The sequence below is a fragment of the Eleutherodactylus coqui genome, chromosome 1 (genome assembly GCF_035609145.1).
Source record: "Eleutherodactylus coqui strain aEleCoq1 chromosome 1, aEleCoq1.hap1, whole genome shotgun sequence".
Taxonomy (NCBI): domain Eukaryota; kingdom Metazoa; phylum Chordata; class Amphibia; order Anura; family Eleutherodactylidae; genus Eleutherodactylus; species Eleutherodactylus coqui.
Window position 1 is genome coordinate 451,875,149 of NC_089837.1, and position 19,979 is coordinate 451,895,127.

At 45.8% G+C, this 19,979-nt stretch overlaps 2 protein-coding genes across 3 annotated transcripts in view; both read left to right on the plus strand.

The window, feature by feature from the left end:
- The window catches only part of LOC136582469 (serine/threonine-protein kinase Nek3-like), a 32,158-nt gene extending 22,051 nt beyond the window's left edge, over positions 1-10,107 (plus strand). Inside the window, exons 11-14 of the mRNA XM_066583534.1 lie at positions 4,239-4,364; positions 4,657-4,791; positions 7,385-7,514; positions 9,866-10,107. Of these exons, the coding sequence (XP_066439631.1) occupies positions 4,239-4,364; positions 4,657-4,791; positions 7,385-7,514; positions 9,866-9,935 (461 nt within the window). The 3' untranslated portion in view covers positions 9,936-10,107. The remainder of the gene's footprint in view (positions 1-4,238; positions 4,365-4,656; positions 4,792-7,384; positions 7,515-9,865) is intronic.
- Positions 10,108-12,677: 2,570 nt separating this feature from the next.
- LOC136582474 (serine/threonine-protein kinase Nek5-like) overlaps positions 12,678-19,979 on the plus strand; it is a 61,275-nt gene continuing 53,973 nt past the window's right edge. The window contains exon 1 of one of the 2 annotated variants that reach the window (XM_066583572.1): positions 12,678-12,836. The gene's annotated coding sequence lies outside the window, so the exon portion shown is untranslated. Of the gene's footprint in view, positions 12,837-12,944; positions 13,064-19,979 lie in introns of those variants that run through there. The other variant, XM_066583554.1, reaches the window with a different exon arrangement.

Below are 19,979 nucleotides of genomic sequence, written 5' to 3' on the forward strand. Positions count from 1 at the left end.
ACCATGCCCGGTTGGAGGCTCAGCGGCGCAAGCCAACGGTCGGTCTGCTCTGTCAGACCCTGCAGCAGTTCGTGGGCCATGTGCCTCCTATCTCCTAAGCTGAGTAGTTTCAGCACGGCCTGCTGACGCTTGCCCACCGCTGTGCTGCCACGCCGCGCGACACCGACTGCTGGCGACGTCCTGCTGCTGCTGACACATCTAGATTGCGAGACAGAGGTTGAGGAGGAGGAGGAGGGTGCTTTAGTGGAAGAAGCATACACCGCCGAACATACCACCACGGAGCTGGGGCCCGCAATTCTGGGGGTGGGTAGGACGTGAGCGGTCCCAGGCTCTGACTCTGTCCCAGCCTCCACTAAATTCACCCAATGTGCCGTCAGGGTGTAGTGGCCCTGCCCGCCTGTGCTTGTCCACGTGTTCGTAGTTAAGTGGACCTTGCCACTAACCGCATTGGTGAGGGCGCGTACAATGTTGCGGGAGACGTGGTCGTGCAGGGCTGGGACGGCACATCGGGAAAAGTAGTGGCGACTGGGAACTGAGTAGCGCCGCCATCATAGCTTTGAAGGACTCCGTTTCCACAGCCCTATACGGCAGCATCTCAAGGCTGATAAATTTGGCTATGTGGACGGTTAACAATTGAGCGTGCGGGTGCGTGGCGGCGTACTTGCGCTTGCGCTCCAACAGTTGCGCTAGCGACGGCTGGACGGTGCGGTGCGAGACATTGCTGGATTGGGCCGAGGACAGCGGAGGTGAGGGTGTGGGTGCAGGCCATGAGACGGTCGTGCCTGTGTCCTGAGAGGGGGGTTGTATCTCAGTGGCAGGTTGGTGCACAGGGGGAGAGGCAGCGGTGCAAACCGGAGGTGGTGAACGGCCTTCGTCCCACCTTGTGGGGTGCTTGGCCATCATATGTCTGCGCATGCTGGTGGTGGTCAGGCTGTTGGTGGTGGCTCCCCGGCTGATCTTGGCGCGACAAAGGTTGCACACCACTGTTCGTCGGTCATCAGGCGTCTCTCTGAAAAACTGCCAGACCTTAGAGCACCTCGGCCTCTGCAGGGTGGCATGGCGCGAGGGGGCGCTTTGGGAAACGCTTGGTGGATTATTTGGTCTGGCCCTGCCTCTACCCATGGCCACCGCACTGCCTCTTGCAACCTGCCCTGCTGCTGCCCGTGCCTCCCCCTCTGAAGACCTGTCCTGTGTAGGCGTTGCACACCAGGTGGGGTCAGTCACCTCATCGTCCTGCTGCTCTTCCTCCGAATCCTCTATGCGTTGCTCCCTCGGACTTACTGCCCTTACTACTACCTCACTGCAAGACAACTGTGTCTCATCGTCATCGTCCTTCTCACCCACTGAAAGGTCTTGAGACAGTTGCCGGAAGTCCCCAGCCTCATCCCCTGGACCCCGGGAACTTTCCAATGGTTGGGCATCAGTGACGATAAACTCCTCTGGTGGTAGAGGAACCACTGCTGCCCAATCTGAGCAGGGGCCCGAGAAAAGTTCCTGGGAGTGTTCCCGCTCCTGAGCATGTGTCATTGTAGTGGAGTGAGGAGGCTGGGAGGAAGGAGGAGCAGCAGACAGAGGATTCGGATTTGCAGCACTGGACGGCGCAGAACTCTGGATGGATGATAGCTTGCTCGAAGCACTTTCTGCCATCCAGGACAGGACCTGCTCACACTGCTCATTTTCTAATAAAGGTCTCCCGCGTGGACCCATTAATTGGGTGATGAATGTGGGGATGCCAGAAACATGCCTCTCTCCTAATCGCGCAGCAGTCGGCTGCGACACACCTGGATCAGGAGCTCGGACTGTGCCCACACCCTCACTTGGCCCTCCGCGTCCTCGGCCGCGTCCACGTCCTCTAGGCCTACCCCTACCCCTCAGCATGCTGTATTACCAGTGATTTGATTTCCCAGGCAGGAAATAAATTGGCGCAAGCCTGCAGGCCAAATATAATTTTTTCGCTTTTTTGCAAAGGGAAGGCCCCACTGCGGATATTCAATGAACAATACGTTTAATAACTGTGGTGTGGCCCTGAAAAAGTGTCACACAACTTTAGTGTAGCAGAGTTATTAACTCTGGCAGAGCAGGTATTTGCCAGTCAGGAAAGACAATGGCGCAAGCCTGCAGTAAACCGTAGCTGGTTGCGTTTGATTTTTGTACGTTCTCCACGCAGCACACACGTACACGGAGACCTTAGGACTGACACAGGCAGGCCAAATATAATTTTTTCGCAAATTTGCAAAGGGAGGGCCCCACTGCGGATATTCAATGAACAATACGTTTAATAACTGTGGTGTGGCCCTGAAAAAGTGTCACACAACTTTAGTGTAGCAGAGTTATTAACTCTGGCAGAGCAGGTATTTGCCAGTCAGGAAAGACAATGGCGCAAGCCTGCAGTAAACCGTAGCTGGTTGCGTTTGATTTTTGTACGTTCTCCACGCAGTAGTATCAATGGAGGGTGCAATGCTCTGCACAGACGATTTTTAGAAGAAAAAAATATGCAACACTGCTAACAGCAGCCAGCACAGTACTGCACACGGTTAAATTTGGCCCTAGAAAGGACCATTGAGGTTCTTGAAGGCTACACTCACTCCTAACACTCTCCCTGCCTAAGCACCACTTCTGTCCCTAATACCGGGTGCAATGCTCTGCACTGCCGATTTTGAGAAGAAAAAAAAATTTTTTCCACTGCTAACAGCAGCCTGCACACAGGTAGATGTGGCCCTAAGAAGGACCGTTGGGGTTCTTGAAGCCTACACTCACTACAAACACTCTCCCTACAGCAACTCCAATAGAACAGCACTTTCCCTCACTAACTCACACGGCATCTGAGCCGAGCCGCGGGAGGGGCCGACTTTTATACTCGGGTGACATCTGATCGCCCCAGCCACTCACAGCAGGGGGGTGGTATAGGGCTTGAACGTCACAGGGGGAAGTTGTAATGCCTTCCCTGTCTTTCAATTGGCCAGAAAAGCGCGCTAACGTCTCAGAGAGGAAACTGAAAGTAACCAGAACACCGCGTGGTACTCGTTACGAGTAACGAGCATCCCGAACACCCTAATATTCGCCCGAGCATCAAGCTCGGCCGAGTACGTTCGCTCATCTCTATTTAAGAAGAGCTTGTACATAAATAAAGGGGTCAGGCACTGGATAACGATCCTCAGATCTTGAGTTACTGTGTAGTGTCTTCTCCTGCAGTCAAATCAAGTACAGAAGTCTTTATCTGTATTGCATCAGGTCTAGGATAACATCTTTGTAGTTACCATAGACTTTAGATGGCCAGTGGTGAAAAATGCCTGTTTTCTATTTAAAAAGGCTGTCTGATGCCTCATCTTAAGCTAACTTCACACAGGCAAGCACGATCTGGGGCTGTAAATCCCACTCCCATATCATGCTCTCCACCATGTGAAATCTGCAGGGATGCGAGGCGTTTTCATGGCAAAACAGCCTCACATCATTTTGGGGATGCAGGGATCCTCCGACGCGGCTGTCCCAGCCATGGCAGGAGGATCGCAGAGTTTTTCCCATTGCTTTCAATGGGGCCGGCATTGAAAACATTGTGGGTGAGGCGAGAGCATGCAGCAAGATAGAACATGCTGCAATGTGTTTCTGGCATAGCATTGCATCGCAGTGCCATGCAGTAAAAGATCGCTCATGGGGTTCATATTTGTGCGTCTCAAAATGCACAAATCTCGCATGATTTTGACGCCCGCGTGAAGCCGACCTTAGAGGGATCAACAGAAAGAAAAAATTACAAAATCCAGCAAATGGTCTGAATGATATCCCTGTCATCCTTAGAAGCAAATCCAGACCTTTCTGTCCTTATACCGTAAGATGTGATGTCACCTGGTGATTGGTGGGGGTCTGTTCATTTTTTTAATTTTTTTGCTTGTTTTTAATTTTTAACTACAGAATAATAATGAACACGAGTCGCATATTAATTCTGCTCAGCTGCATCATCTAATATAGAAATTAGAGGAAGAGGAAAATGTTGGCTAACCAATCACTTATATTTTCTGATATAGTTTATAGAATGGTAGAGTTGGAAGGGACCTCCAGGGTCATCGGGTCCAACCCCCTGCTCAGTGCAGGATTCACCAAGTCATCCCAGACAGATGTCTGTCCAGCCTCTGTTTGATGTAACACTTGTTCTCTATACTCAACTGTTCACATCTTATATCTGTAACCTGCACAACAAATGGTTTTATTTTTAAATTATTACATCATGTTTCATCTTTATGTAGCGCAACAATCCGGTTCCCTGATATCAAGTAGAAGACAATGGGAGAAAGGAGCCACAGACACTGTCTTAAATGTGCTAGAAAATGCCTCTATCCTCACATCGAGCATCGAAGCAAACAGAAGTGACGGTGAGCAAACTTATTAACACATCCGTTAACCTTCTCAGAAATGTACGTCGGGTCTGAGCTGGCGTACATTTCTGGTATAATTTACGCCAGTTTCTAGTGTAAAGTATACATAAATCTGTTGATCATGGGCGGCCATGCCCACTCCAGCAAGCCTGCCGATTTTTTTTGTTTGTTTGCTTGTTTTTTTTGTTTTTTTTAACAAGTGTCAAGGCTGATACAAAAAGGGTAAAAAAAAGTAGGAAATTTTTGCACCATACGTATTCTTGTCTCACAGTTCTTTTCCTACGAACAGGAGGCCATGTCATGAAGTATGATCTGAAGGAGAAGAGGAAGGAATGGAATAAGAAGGCACCAGAAACTGTTCTCGATATTCTGAGCAACCTGGATCTCTGTTCAGCGTTTAAGACTTACACCATCTATAGAGCAAGTAAGTGGATTGGGAGTGAGTTTAGTCTCCAGTTTGATACTGAAACCTCGATATCTTTATAAAGATTATAATGATATCCTATAAAAAAAACTAAAATACCCCAAGTCTTTCTTACCAATACTCTTCCATTACCAAGGTCTGGTGAAAGGATCTAGTTGGGGGAAGTGTTGATGGTGACTTAGACTTTCATAGGCGAACGTACGCATCACTGTGACGAGTCGGATTTTCAGTGCCATGAATAATGTTCAGCGGCGGACACTGATGGATCACGGGAGATGGTGACTATAAAAAAACAAATCAGCTCTGACTGGCTGAGCTGCGGTGCTGGAGAACCAATCAGAGCCAGCGCTTCCTGGAGGCGGGATTTTTGAATCCCCAGACCAGGAAGCGCTGACTGCAGACTACAAACAAGTACTGCAGAACTGCCAGAGGAGAAGTGTGGCAGAGTAGACAACACCTGTCAGGTAATGTATTATTGATTGTTTGGGGGTTTTTTTGTCTTTTTTTAATGCAGCTAGGGCTCATTTTAGGAACAAACAGTAAGACTTCCTTCTGTAAAAGCTGCATCGTACTGCACAAAAAACACAATTTCATGCGATGCAACACAAAGGAAGGCTCCATAGGGAAACATGGACTACAAACATCGCAAATCGCTGCAATATTCAGCATGCCACAATTTTTTTTTCTCGCAATTTAGCAGCCTACAAAACATCGCTAATGTGCAGGAACACATTTGTCGTCTGCAAATTTGATCGGTTTCCCATCAATTTCCTCCTCCAGATCATTTATAAAAATGTTGAACAACATTGGTACTAGGACAGAGCCTTGTGGTACCCCACTGCATACATTCTTCCACTTGGATGTGCAGCCATTTATGACCACTCTTTGAATACGATCACTCAGCCAGTTGTGAATCCATCTAACAGTTGCCTTGTCAATCCCATATTTGGTCATTTTTCCAATAAGGATGGTATGAGATACTTTGTCAAATGCTCTACTAATGTCAAGATATACTATATGCACCACATTTCCCTGATCAACACAGTCGGTGATTCTGTCATAGATGGAAATTATATTTGTCTGGCATAACTTGTTTGTTACAAACCCATGCTGGCTCTGGTTAATTACTCCATTTTATCCAAGTACATGCTGTTTAATAATTTGTTCAAAGATCTTTCCCGATATAGAAGTCAGACTCACTGGCCTGTAGTTTCCTGAATCCATCTTCTTCCCTTTTTTGAAGATGGGGACAACATTTGCCCTTTTCCAATCTTCTCCAGGAATTTTCAAAGATTAGGTTGAGTGGTTCAGCAGTTACCTCCACTGCTTCCTTTAGTAATCTAGGATCTAATTCATCTGGACCTTGAGACTTGAATTCATTTAAAGGGGTTGTCCCGCGAAAGCAAGTGGGGTTATACACTTCTGTATGGCCATATTAATGCACTTTGTAATGTACATTGTGCATTAATTATGAGCCATACAGAAGTTATTCACTTACCTGTTCCGTTGCTAGCGTCCTCGTCTCCATGGTGCCGTCTAATTTTCAGCGTCTAATCGCCCGATTAGACGTGCTTGCGCAGTCCGGTCTTCTTCCTTTCTGAATGGGGCCGCTCGTGCCGGAGAGCGGCTCCTCGTAGCTCCGCCCCGTCACGTGTGCCGATTCCAGCCAATCAGGAGGCTGGAATCGGCAATGGACCGCACGGTGCACCGCATGGTGCACCGTGGGTGAAGATCCCGGCGGCCATCTTACTTAGGTAAGTAAGAAGTCGTCGGAGCGCGGGGATTCGGGTAAGTACTGGCCGTTTTTTTATTTTTATTCCTGCATCGGGTTTGTCTCGCGCCGAACGGGGGGGCTATTGAAAAAAAAAAAAACCCGTTTCGGCGCGGGACAACCCCTTTAAGTTAGCTGAGTATTCTCTCACCATCTCTCTGCTTCTAGATAGCCTGCATTCTTTTATTCCCCCAATAGCACAGGGAAGATTAATTGATGTTAGATCTACTTTCTGAGAGAAAACAGATACAAAATAGGAATGTTTGGCCTTCTCAACATCATTCTTAACCAATTCACCATTTTCATCCTGTAAACCTCCTATAGCATCTTTGACTGTTCTTTTGCTTTTGACATACGCCCCAAATCCTTTTTTTATTGCCTAAATCGCCATCTATCTGCATGTGTCTACTGTTCTTCTCTTGATCACTTTTTAAATATGTGTAGTCAAGTGCCATACTAATAACAGCGTAGTGAAAGTGCAATATGCATAACCTGAATACCATAGAATAACTTCCTATGACTCATAATAGCAGAGAGTATGAGCTACAGCATGAAAAATATCCCCCAAAAAAGGCACAATCAGAGAGGTTGAAAAAGGAGGGATGACTACCCCACGCGTATCACCACCAAAAAATGGGGAAGCTTTGCGGTCATTTGGCATTACATTAATGCGGTCCAACAGGCGCCAACTGTGTCTGTGATGTGCTGAATCTGACATTTCTGCGATTTACACGTAGTAGTAACTGTGATATTAGGATGTACAATGTATCCACTGTGTTGGTCATATATATAGCTGGGCTTCCTTATTTGTTTGCATAACAGAAGCCCCTGCGGATTGTCTGAAGGGTCCACTATGCAGTAATGTACAAGCTCCAGATGCCACAGACAGCAGAGAAGAAGAAATTGCCGTAGATCCTGAGAGACTGGAGCAAAGATCTGATGATGAAGACACGTGAGTTGCTAATTCATAATGCATTTCTAATCAGTCCGAAATTCTTCCAGGTATTTTCAATAACGCTTTTCCAAACCATCCAAGTCTTAAAGTCGTTATGTAGCTTCTTAGCATTACCTTGGTTAGAGTCCATTTAGACCTGCCGATTTCTCGTTTGAACGAGCGACCGATGTCAGAGTTCGCCCGTACAGTCTGTTTATACAGGTAGATACATCGTTGGCTCGTTCACTGAATGAGAGCGACCGAATGGTTGGTATTTAAACCGAACAATAAGTGAATGAGCCAACAATGATTTTTATGCCTCCATAACATGAACTATGGTCCAAAAGTCAATGAGGCCATTTGATTGGCTGCGTTTACACTGAATGATTATTGTTCACTTCTACTTATTTGAGCGATAATTGTGCCATGTAAAAAAGCCTTTAGTTATTCCTTTTTATCTGAAAGTCCTGACCTCTTTCTCCTTAGGTGTCATGTGATCTCAGTTTTCACCAGGTCAGATATACTTGGGGTTATGTGTTCAGTTTCTAGGCAGTTTCTTATGTGTGATGGCCACCGTACTTTTTTTTTTTTCTTTGTGCGTCAGTTGGGTTGTTTTAAGGCTTGTTTTTTTGCAGGACAACATGTAGATTTATTGGTACCATTATGGAGTGCATACAACTTTTTAATCACATTTTATAAAAAAAAAAATGTATACAGGTGACCAAAAAAAGCGTAATTCTGGTTTTGTGTATTATTTTTTTTTTCTCTGACAGCATTCACCATATGGGACAAATAATGTGGGATTTTTAATATTTAATGGATTCATTTGTAATGGACATAACACAGAAAAAGAAACCAAATATGCATCACCTGATAAACTGCAGGGCAGGCCAATCACCATATACCCTAGTAGCATGCAGAAAGCCAGATTGCAATACGAGAGAGCTAAATGTTTAGTGCAGACTAATGTGCAGCCACTCAACTCAATCCAAGGTTGGGACAGTGGTGACTGCAGACAACATAGTCCGCACATATTTATGGCTGGCATCCTTGGTATCAGTTCATAAGTGCACCACAACATACAGGAATACAACCCCCTACTGGCAAAGCAGTGGATTGCCCTGTATCACCATAGTGCACCACACTGGCAGGGCATCCTGGGCTCTCCCAGTATCTATAGCAGACTGCTTGCAAAAAACACTAATAAATATGGGTGTTAGTTTGCATTTTGGCCAAAACACGTAGGCTGATGGGCAGGGCCATTACGTGTCCGTCAGAACTCACACTATCTCACTAATAGCTAAATGAAATCACAATGGTGAGAGAAAACAATGTACAAAAACATCATTTACAGAAAAAAAAGGCAAATATGCATCACCTGATACTGCAGGACAGGTTCAATAACCATATCCCCTAGTAGCATGTAGACAGCCAGATTGCAAATTGAGGGAGCTAAACTTTAATGGACATAATGACACATATTCTAGTATATTTGTTAAAAGGGGAAAAGGTTATTTTGTTTTTTTTATACTTTTAATATTTTTTGTAACAATTAAAAAAATCTTTAATTTGCTTAACTTTATTTATATTTTTTAAATCCCCATAGGCCTATCTGCAGCTAGCAAGCAGTGACAAAGCTCAGACAACTGCTTTAGCTGGCCCGTTCTAGCAAATCAGTGGGAGTCTCAGCAATAGACCCTCAGCAAGCAACACCTTTGACATGTCCTTATGAGATGTTAAAAGTTTTTTTTTTTTAGAAAGTGCGGTTAGGCTTTAAATTAAGCATTGCAAGGAAGGCAGTTATCAATAGTGTCGAATTGCACTTTGCAAAAAAAAAAAATTGTGTGGATCATGGCTCAATTTATGACGAATATATAAAGTTGGCACACAACCCACTAAGCACACGTCGCAGAATTCTAACATTTCTTCTTGTGCCATGAGTGGGGAGGGGTACTCCATCTCCATGTGGAGAGCACCAGGTTGGCGTGAGGAGATTTATAGGTCATGCAACGCTCTTCTGGGAAATATGGTATGTAAATTGGAGATGGTATAATGCCTTTAGCACCAACTATGCTACTTCCTTATAAGTCATAAGAGGCATTGTGCAATCTTGTATTTGCATACCAAATTTCCCAGAAGAGCATTGCATGTCCCATAAATGTCCTTCCGACCTACTTGGCACTCTCCAGAAGGAAAAACAGTACTCCTCCCATCTTATAATTATCACTTGACTATTTTGTTAATCCATGTTATACAACATTTCCCGTGCATCCCATTGTATATACGTCCCTAATGCATCGCTATGAAGGATGTAAATGATATTTAATAGAAGTCAATTATTCTATCTTTCTCTGTTCTCCAATCTACAGGGATTTTGAGGAAGAGGAGGTGGATCCGGACTGGGTCTCCGAACTAAAGAAAGTGACAGATTCTCAGTAGTGCTGAAGAACAAGCAGTCTGCATATGAGGAATTTGCGTGAAAACGTGTTTCTTGAACCCCACTAGATGACTTTTTTTTATTGTGTATGACATAATTTTGAAAGTAGCACTACAGGAGAATGGAGCTTATTAGTTATTTATTAATAAAATGTGTCTGTCGGTTTCCAAATGGGATTTAAATACGGGAATTACATTCTTTAATGCGGCTTTAAAGAGACCTGATATAAAAAAATGAGATTACAAAACCTTCTTAATGATAGATGAAAATTCGCAGCATCTACTATTATCACTTTTTCTGCAACTTTTTTGTGTACCAGAATAACCGCAGAATCCACATGTCTATCCGTGTGTTTTTAGCGGCGTCCAGTTTGCCTTATTGGTCGCAGTTGTGGTGCAAGCTTTCCACTGCCTTTAGCGGAAAGAAAAATCAAAGGACTGAAAACCCCTTTTTTTATGCAGTGTTTTCAGCAGTAAAATTCCCAACTTATTCACGGCTTCCATGCGAAACAATGTACGCATACCACTTTATTAGACGCCCATCAAGAAGCACATTGGACTTTCTTTGGTCTTTAGAGATTGTGGCACCCATCTACAAGTATCAGGGATGTGCCAAGAAAAAATTCCCTCCACCATTACTTCACATTCACCAGTCTGACGGGAAGAAAAAAAATCATAGAAAGCAGTCATATACTTACCAATGTACTAATACTAGAGGGCAGATAAAAACACCACATCCCTCAACATGCCAAATTGCTAAATAGAGGAGCATTGCACATGTGCAAGGTACTGATAGCGAACCACTCACACACCTTCCTTATATTGACGGCTGCTTAGCTTTACACTTGCACATAGATATAGCATACAAAGGTTGTCAGGCCACATAGTATATGTGGTGCACAATGCAGGCTTAGAATCTATTAGTAGCACCATATATAAATTCAGCTGCCCTGCACCTTATAGGTGAACCGCACTGGTCCCCTGGGCTACACCAGCGTTTAAAGCGTGTTACTGATAAATACCCATAAATAAGAGATATTGGGCAATATTTTGGCCCATCAGCATGGTGCAACAGAAATCTGAATTCACCCGACCAGGCAATGTTTTTCCCCTGCTCAGTGATCCAATTTTTGCTCTCTGGAGTCTTGCCTTTCTCTTAGACAGCAATGGGACTCGAACTGGTCATCTGCTGTTATAGCCCAAGAAAACCCCACAAGATTGGCAGTTTTTTAAATCCTGGCTAATGTAGCACCGATGACTAGGTCTCGCTCAGATTGCTGCATTTCCCCATTCTAATATGGATTCGCATGGAAACTGATCCACAGTAAACTTGCTTACTTAATTTTATGCTGTACTTTGCGGCAATGTGTCGAATTTCCCAACAAGGAAGTTCCAATAATAAAAAGGACAGAAGTGTCTAATAAAAGTGTCCATACAGGGTGCATCAGGATGATTACATTGGCACAGCACCTATGATTGACAAAAATATTCCTGCAGAGTGGGGGAAACACATCAGTCCCAGCCATATAACCACTGCAATCAGTAGTTATCGCAATATTAGCCGAGAGTGGGGGCTCCATTCATACTCCTGCTGCAAAGCCTGTCATGACGGGAGTTCTCATTCATAGAATGAAAGTTCTTATTCACTAGAATGCTAAAATTATTGGGGGAAAAAAACAAAACGCAAAATTACATATTTACGTAGCAGAGATGGGACACTACTGCCATGGCTACCACCCAGAGCCTATGAAAAGAGCCAAGTGCTTAGCACTACACTGTTGCTGTAGCTCTCATTGAAGTGAATGTGAGCTATGGAAACAGTATAGCTCCCATTCCCTTTAATAAGCACTACAGAAATAGTGCTGCTGCGACAGATGCTCACAACAGAGTGGCTGGTTTTCCCATCTCTGCTATGAAAAATCCAAGACAGGAATTTCCCTTTTTTTCCAAGACCTTTAAAATAGGCTTTCCTAAAGAGTGAGTGGTCACATGCTGGCGATATCACTCACTATTGTCTCTGCAGTGGTGGGCAAGAAGTGGATCATTGGGACATGGAGGCCCAGCACATCACTAATCATTTAATATAAAAATTCTGAAACTTTCTAATATACTTCATTTTACAATTTTTCACCATTTTCAAGATCTCTTTCGATATCCATGAGTAAAAACAGTACTATAAATTAGGTGTGAGTTAAGGGGGTACCCTTGTGCGGATTATACACTAGGGCCTGATAGCTTCAAGTTCACTTTTGTACAGAAATGTGGACTTTACTGCAGTGAATCACCAGGTCGCTCCCCCAGAGTGGTCTCTGTTAGCCGTAGCTGACATACGTAAGACTCCAAGACATGGTACCGAAGCAGTAAACTGAAAGCAAAATTGGACAGTTCAGGGTCCAAGCATGTAGAGTTCTTTCACAACAATGGATAGGCAGAAGGTATGGGCTGGCAGCAGATGGGTAGATGTTGTCAGGAATCAAGTCAGGGTTAGTGCTAAGAGATAAAGACCACCTTTGTACAGATCAGAAACCAAAACTACTTCATTGCTCAGCTCAGAGCTGGCTCCTTATAAATCCAAGGGCAGCAGATGATGGAAGATTAGCACTGGCTAGTGGTGCTACAGGCTCTTTAAGAAACTATTCGCACTACAAAAGGAGAGCAGGAAGCCGAGAAGCGCAGCAGCGGCCTGAGCCGGGCCGGCACACAATGAGATGTGGGAGGGCAGTGGTGGCCTGAGATACATTACACTGTACACTGCTAATCTATCTCGTTCAAAAAGCATTGCCTAGATCAGAAGCTATTGTATCCACCTCTTGACTATAAGCAGAACTATCAATGTTCAGATTTGCAGCCTCTTGATGTAAGCAAGAATGATCCCATTCACTGAGAGCAGAAGGAGAGGACATGGTAAAGAACTGAATCATAAAGCATATGAAAAAGTTGCAAAACTTTTCACTACATAAACGTTAAAGTTTATCTACATGAGACAGAGAGCCCCTATAGAGGAGGAAACTGCCTGGGTGTAGCTCCCCTTATGTCGGTAAGGCTGACGTTATTTTGTCTGGACTTGTTCGGTATTTGTTTTGACTGAGTTGAGCAGAAACACAAAGTAGGACATTCACCGAGAGAAACGGGTATGTAGGGATTACTTGTTTTCTATCTTATTTATTGCCTTTTTGCACCCAGTTCCTTGTGTATCAGACTATTTTTTCTATATGTCTTTGTCTTATGACAGTTAGTGTTTTTAGACACGTGAAGCTCACTCATCTCTTTGCCTCCATGTATTGCTTTCTAGTGTCATTCCAGCCTACATTGTTCTTGATACAACTTCTGTATTATCTGCAGACTCTCCGTCCTGTTTAGATTCACTCTGTAGGGCTACATCCAAATCATCAGTAAGTGAAATATAGGGCAGTCAAACACGGTTCCCTGGCCAGCCACCTATTAATATTAGCTGTTGTTTCATTAGAGGACAAACTAGGCAATATCCCATCATCCCTCACCTACATTGTCGACAGAGAATCAGAATGTGATTCTGCCGCCTGTCGGCGTCCAGTTGGGCAAACGATAACATAGTTTCCAATGTCTCTGGAAAAAAAAACTCCACTCCATATGTACGTAGATGCCAAAAAAGTAGAAACTCAGCATACATCATCAGATGCGGCCAAATATTTACCATAGAAATCAATTGAGACTCAAAATTAGGGTTAATCCACTTGCTGTTCCAGGGCATCTGTAAATGCAAATCCACAGCAGAAATCAGCGGATTATGGGGCACATCCATGTGGTTTTTGCAGTGTGAACAATCCCTAAAGTAATGGCATAATTGTTTATTACATTATACACTCATTGTCAAAAAAGCCAAGCACCTAGGAAGAGTTGTTGGAATTAAATGAAACTTCCTCTGTGTGATTGTAACGTTGTTATAAGTAAGTAATTACACTATCACAGCAAAAGGAGAATTTATAATAGAAAACTGTATCCTGTTGTACCACCTCTAGCTTGGATACAAGATGTGATACGGGCAGTCATGGAGGCTCTAGTACCCTGTTTTACCACCTCTAGCTTGGATACAAGATGTGATACGGGCAGGCATGGAGGCTCTAGTACCCTGTTGTACCACCTCTAGCTTGGATGCAAGATGTGATATGGGCAGGCATACAGGCTCTAGTGCCCTGTTGTAAAACCTCTAGCTTGGATACAAGATGTGATACAGGCAGGCATGGAGGCTCTAGTACCCTGTTGTACCACCTCTAGCTTGGATACAAAATGTGATACAGGCAGGCATGGAGGCTCTAGTACCCTGTTGTACCACCTCTAGCTGGGATACAAGATGTGATACAGGCAGGCATGGAGGCTCTAGTGTCATGTTCTACCACCTCTAGCTTGGACACAAGATGTGATATAGGCAGGCATGGAGGCTCTAGTACCCTGGTTGTACTGCCTCTAGCTTGGATACAAGATGTGATACAGGCAGGCATGGAGGCTCTAGTACCCTGTTGTACCACCTCTAGCTTGGATACAAGATGTGATCTAGGCAGGCATGGATTCTCTAATACCCTGTTGTACCACCTCTAGCTTGCATACAAGATGTGATACAGGCAGGCATGGAGGCTCTAGCACCCTGTTGTACCACCTCTAGCTTGGACACAAGATGTGATACGAGCCGGTATGGAGGCTCTAGTACCCTGTTGTACTGCCTCTAGCTTGGATACAAGATGTGATACAGGCAGGCATGGAGGCTCTAGCACCCTGTTGTACCACCTCTAGCTTGGACACAAGATGTGATACGAGCCGGTATGGAGGCTCTAGTACCCTGTTGTACCGCTTCTAGCTTGGATACAAGATGTGATACAGGCAGGCATGGAGGCTCTAGTATCCTGTTGTACCACCTCTATCTTGGACACAAGATGTGATATAGGCAGGCATGGAGGCTCTAGTACTCTGTTGTACCACCTCTAGCTTGGATACAAGATGTGATACGGGCAGTCATGGAGGCTCTAGTACCCTGTTGTACCACCTCTAGCTTGGATACAAAATGTGATACAGGCAGGCATGGAGGCTCTAGTACCCTGTTGTACCACCTCTAGCTTGGATACAAGATGTGATACAGGCAGGCATGGAGGCTCTAGTGTCATGTTCTACCACCTCTAGCTTGGACACAAGATGTGATATAGGCAGGCATGGAGGCTCTAGTACCCTGGTTGTACTGCCTCTAGCTTGGATACAAGATGTGATACAGGCAGGCATGGAGGCTCTAGTACCCTGTTGTACCACCTCTAGCTTGGATACAAGATGTGATCTAGGCAGGCATGGATTCTCTAGTACCCTGTTGTACCACCTCTAGCTTGGATACAAGATGTGATACAGGCAGGCATGGAGGCTCTAGCACCCTGTTGTACCACCTCTAGCTTGGACACAAGATGTGATACGAGCCGGTATGGAGGCTCTAGTACCCTGTTGTACTGCCTCTAGCTTGGATACAAGATGTGATACAGGCAGGCATGGAGGCTCTAGCACCCTGTTGTACCACCTCTAGCTTGGACACAAGATGTGATACAAGCCGGTATGGAGGCTCTAGTACCCTGTTGTACCGCTTCTAGCTTGGATACAAGATGTGATACAGGCAGGCATGGAGGCTCTAGTATCCTGTTGTACCACCTCTATCTTGGACACAAGATGTGATATAGGCAGGCATGGAGGCTCTAGTACTCTGTTGTACCACCTCTAGCTTGGATACAAGATGTGATACGGGCAGTCATGGAGGCTCTAGTACCCTGTTGTACCAACTCTAGCTAGAATACAAGATGTGATACGGGCAGGCATGGAGGCTCTAGTACCCTGTTGTACCACCTCTAGCTTGGATACAAGATGTGATACGGGCAGTCATGGAGGCTCTAGTACCCTGTTGTACCAACTCTAGCTAGGATACAAGATGTGATACGGGCAGGCATGGAGGCTCTAGTACCCTGTTGTACCACCTCTACCTTGGATACAAGATGTGATACAGGAAGGCATGGAGGCTCTAGTGCCCTGTTTTACCACCTCTAGCTTGGATACAAGATGTGATACGGGCAGGCATGGAGGCTCTACTACCCTGTTGTACTACCTCTAGCTTGGATACAAGATGTGATACAGGCATGCATGGAGGCTCTAGTACCCTGTTGTACCACCTCTAGCTTGGACACAAGATGTGATACAAGCCGGTATGGAGGCTCTAGTACCCTGTTTTACCGCATCTAGCTTGTATGCAAGATGTGATACAGGCGGCATGGAAGCTCTAGTACCCTGTTGTACCACCTCTAGCTTGGTTACAAGATGTGATACAGGCAGGCATGGAGGCTCTAGTGCCCTGTTTTACCACCTCTAGCTTGGAAACAAGATGTGATACAGGCAGGCATGGAGGCTCTAGTACCCTGTTGTACCGCCTCTAGCTTGGATACAAGATGTGATACAGGCAGGCATGGAGGCTCTAGTGCCCTGTTGTACCACCTCTATCTTGGACACAAGATGTGATATAGGCAGGCATGGAGGCTCTAGTACTCTGTTGTACCACCTCTAGCTTGGATACAAGATGTGATACGGGCAGGCATGGAGGCTCTAGTACCCTGTTGTACCACCTCTAGCTTGGATACAAGATGTGATACGGGCAGTCATGGAGGCTCTAGTACCCTGTTGTACCAACTCTAGCTAGGATACAAGATGTGATACAGGCAGGCATGGAGGCTCTAGTGCCATGTTCTACCACCTCTAGCTTGGACACAAGATGTGATATAGGCAGGCATGGAGGCTCTAGTACCCTGGTTGTACTGCCTCTAGCTTGGATACAAGATGTGATACAGGCAGGCATGGAGGCTCTAGTACCCTGTTGTACCACCTCTAGCTTGGATACAAGATGTGATCTAGGCAGGCATGGATTCTCTAGTACCCTGTTGTACCACCTCTAGCTTGGATACAATATGTGATACAGGCAGGCATGGAGGCTCTAGCACCCTGTTGTACCACCTCTAGCTTGGACACAAGATGTGATACGAGCCGGTATGGAGGCTCTAGTACCCTGTTGTACCGCCTCTAGCTTGGATACAAGATGTGATACAGGCAGGCATGGAGGCTCTAGCACCCTGTTGTACCACCTCTAGCTTGGACACAAGATGTGATACGAGCCGGTATGGAGGCTCTAGAACCCTGTTGTACCGCTTCTAGCTTGGATACAAGATGTGATACAGGCAGGCATGGAGGCTCTAGTATCCTGTTGTACCACCTCTATCTTGGACACAAGATGTGATATAGGCAGGCATGGAGGCTCTAGTACTCTGTTGTACCACCTCTAGCTTGGATACAAGATGTGATACGGGCAGTCATGGAGGCTCTAGTACCCTGTTGTACCAACTCTAGCTAGGATACAAGATGTGATACGGGCAGGCATGGAGGCTCTAGTACCCTGTTGTACCACCTCTAGCTTGGATACAAGATGTGATACAGGCAGTCATGGAGGCTCTAGTACCCTGTTGTACCAACTCTAGCTAGGATACAAGATGTGATACGGGCAGGCATGGAGGCTCTAGTACCCTGTTGTACCACCTCTAGCTTGGATACAAGATGTGATACGGGCAGTCATGGAGGCTCTAGTACCCTGTTGTACCAACTCTAGCTAGGATACAAGATGTGATACGGGCAGGCATGGAGGCTCTAGTACCCTGTTGTACCACCTCTAGCTTGGATACAAGATGTGATACAGGAAGGCATGGAGGCTCTAGTGCCCTGTTTTACCACCTCTAGCTTGGATACAAGATGTGATACGGGCAGGCATGGAGGCTCTACTACCCTGTTGTACTACCTCTAGCTTGGATACAAGATGTGATACAGGCAGGCATGGAGGCTCTAGTACCCTGTTGTACCACCTCTAGCTTGGACACAAGATGTGATACAAGCCGGTATGGAGGCTCTAGTACCCTGTTTTACCGCCTCTAGCTTGTATGCAAGATGTGATACAGGCGGCATGGAGGCTCTAGTACCCTGTTGTACCACCTCTAGCTTGGTTACAAGATGTGATACAGGCAGGCATGGAGGCTCTAGTGCCCTGTTTTACCACCTCTAGCTTGGAAACAAGATGTGATACAGGCAGGCATGGAGGCTCTAGTACCCTGTTGTACCACCTCTAGCTTGGATACAAGAGGTGATACAGGCAGGCATGGAGGCTCTAGTACCCTGTTGTACCGCCTCTAGCTTGGATACAAGATGTGATACAGGCAGGCATGGAGGCTCTAGTACCCTGTTGTACCACCTCTAGCTTGGATACAAGATGTGATACAGGAAGGCATGGAGGCTCTAGTGCCCTGTTTTACCACCTCTAGCTTGGATACAAGATGTGATACGGGCAGGCATGGAGGCTCTACTACCCTGTTGTACTACCTCTAGCTTGGATACAAGATGTGATACAGGCAGGCATGGAGGCTCTAGTACCCTGTTGTACCACCTCTAGCTTGGACACAAGATGTGATACGAGCCGGTATGGAGGCTCTAGTACCCTGTTTTACCGCCTCTAGCTTGTATGCAAGATGTGATACAGGCGGCATGGAGGCTCTAGTACCCTGTTGTACCACCTCTAGCTTGGATACAAGATGTGATATGGGCAGTCATGGAGGCTCTAGTACCCTGTTGTACCAACTCTAGCTAGGATACAAGATGTGATACGGGCAGGCATGGAGGCTCTAGTACCCTGTTGTACCACCTCTAGCTTGGATACAAGATGTGATACAGGAAGGCATGGAGGCTCTAGTACCCTGTTTTACCACCTCTAGCTTGGATACAAGATGTGATACGGGCAGGCATGGAGGCTCTACTACCCTGTTGTACTACCTCTAGCTTGGATACAAGATGTGATACAGGCAGGCATGGAGGCTCTAGTACCCTGTTGTACCACCTCTAGCTTGGACACAAGATGTGATACGAGCCGGTATGGAGGCTCTAGTACCCTGTTTTACCGCCTCTAGCTTGTATGCAAGATGTGATACAGGCGGCATGGAGGCTCTAGTACCCTGTTGTACCACCTCTAGCTTGGACACAAGATGTGATACAGGCAGGCATGGAGGCTCTAGTGCCCTGTTTTACCACCTCTAGCTTGGAAACAAGATGTGATACAGGCAGGCATGGAGGCTCTAGTACCCTGTTGTACCACCTCTAGCTTGGACACAAGATGTGATACGAGCCGGTATGGAGGCTCTAGTACCCTGTTTTACCACCTCTAGCTTGGAAACAAGATGTGATACTGACAGGTATGGAGGCTCTAGTACCCTGTTGTACCGCCTTTAGCTTGGATGCAAAATGTGATACAGGCATGAAAGCATAAGGTTCTGTATGGTATTCTGCCACATATCAGTTCACATTTGCTGTAACGCAGCGTCTAGATTGTGCAAACTTGTAGGCTGTTGAAGTTAGCGTTCCAAATGGTCCCAAACATACTATCCTGCTGGAAAATGTCTTTTGGAAGCCCTTCCATGAGAAGCAACACATGTGGCTGCAGGATGTCCTGAACATATTGCTGAGCTGTAATTGTCCCTTGCACCACTACTTGGGGTGACAGTCTTTCGTATGCGATTGCCCCCCAGACCAGCTGTGTAGGCAGCTCAGCTCCACAGCAAAGGCAGGATTGAGGCGCTCACCCCTAGGTCTCCAGACACGAACACGGCTGTCGTCTATGTCAAAACTAAATCTGGATTAATCGCTCAAGACATCCCAGTTCCACTCTGTAGCAGTCAAGTTTAGTTGTACAGAACACAACTAAAAATGGAGGCGATGATGGGTGTCAAAGCCAGTACATGTAATGGGCGCTGTGAGACTAAATGTCCTTCGGCCAAGCACCTGGAAATGGTTCCAACAGACACAGGAGCCTGTTAAGATCCACCTGTCTCTGGATGGCGGACAATGAAACAGTTGGACTTGGTTATGCTTGTCAGATGATATTATTGCATATATATGTATAATGTATTGTTGCCCATGGTTAGCTCTATGTTCACTGATGATCAAGAAGTTGTGCCATCACTTACATGT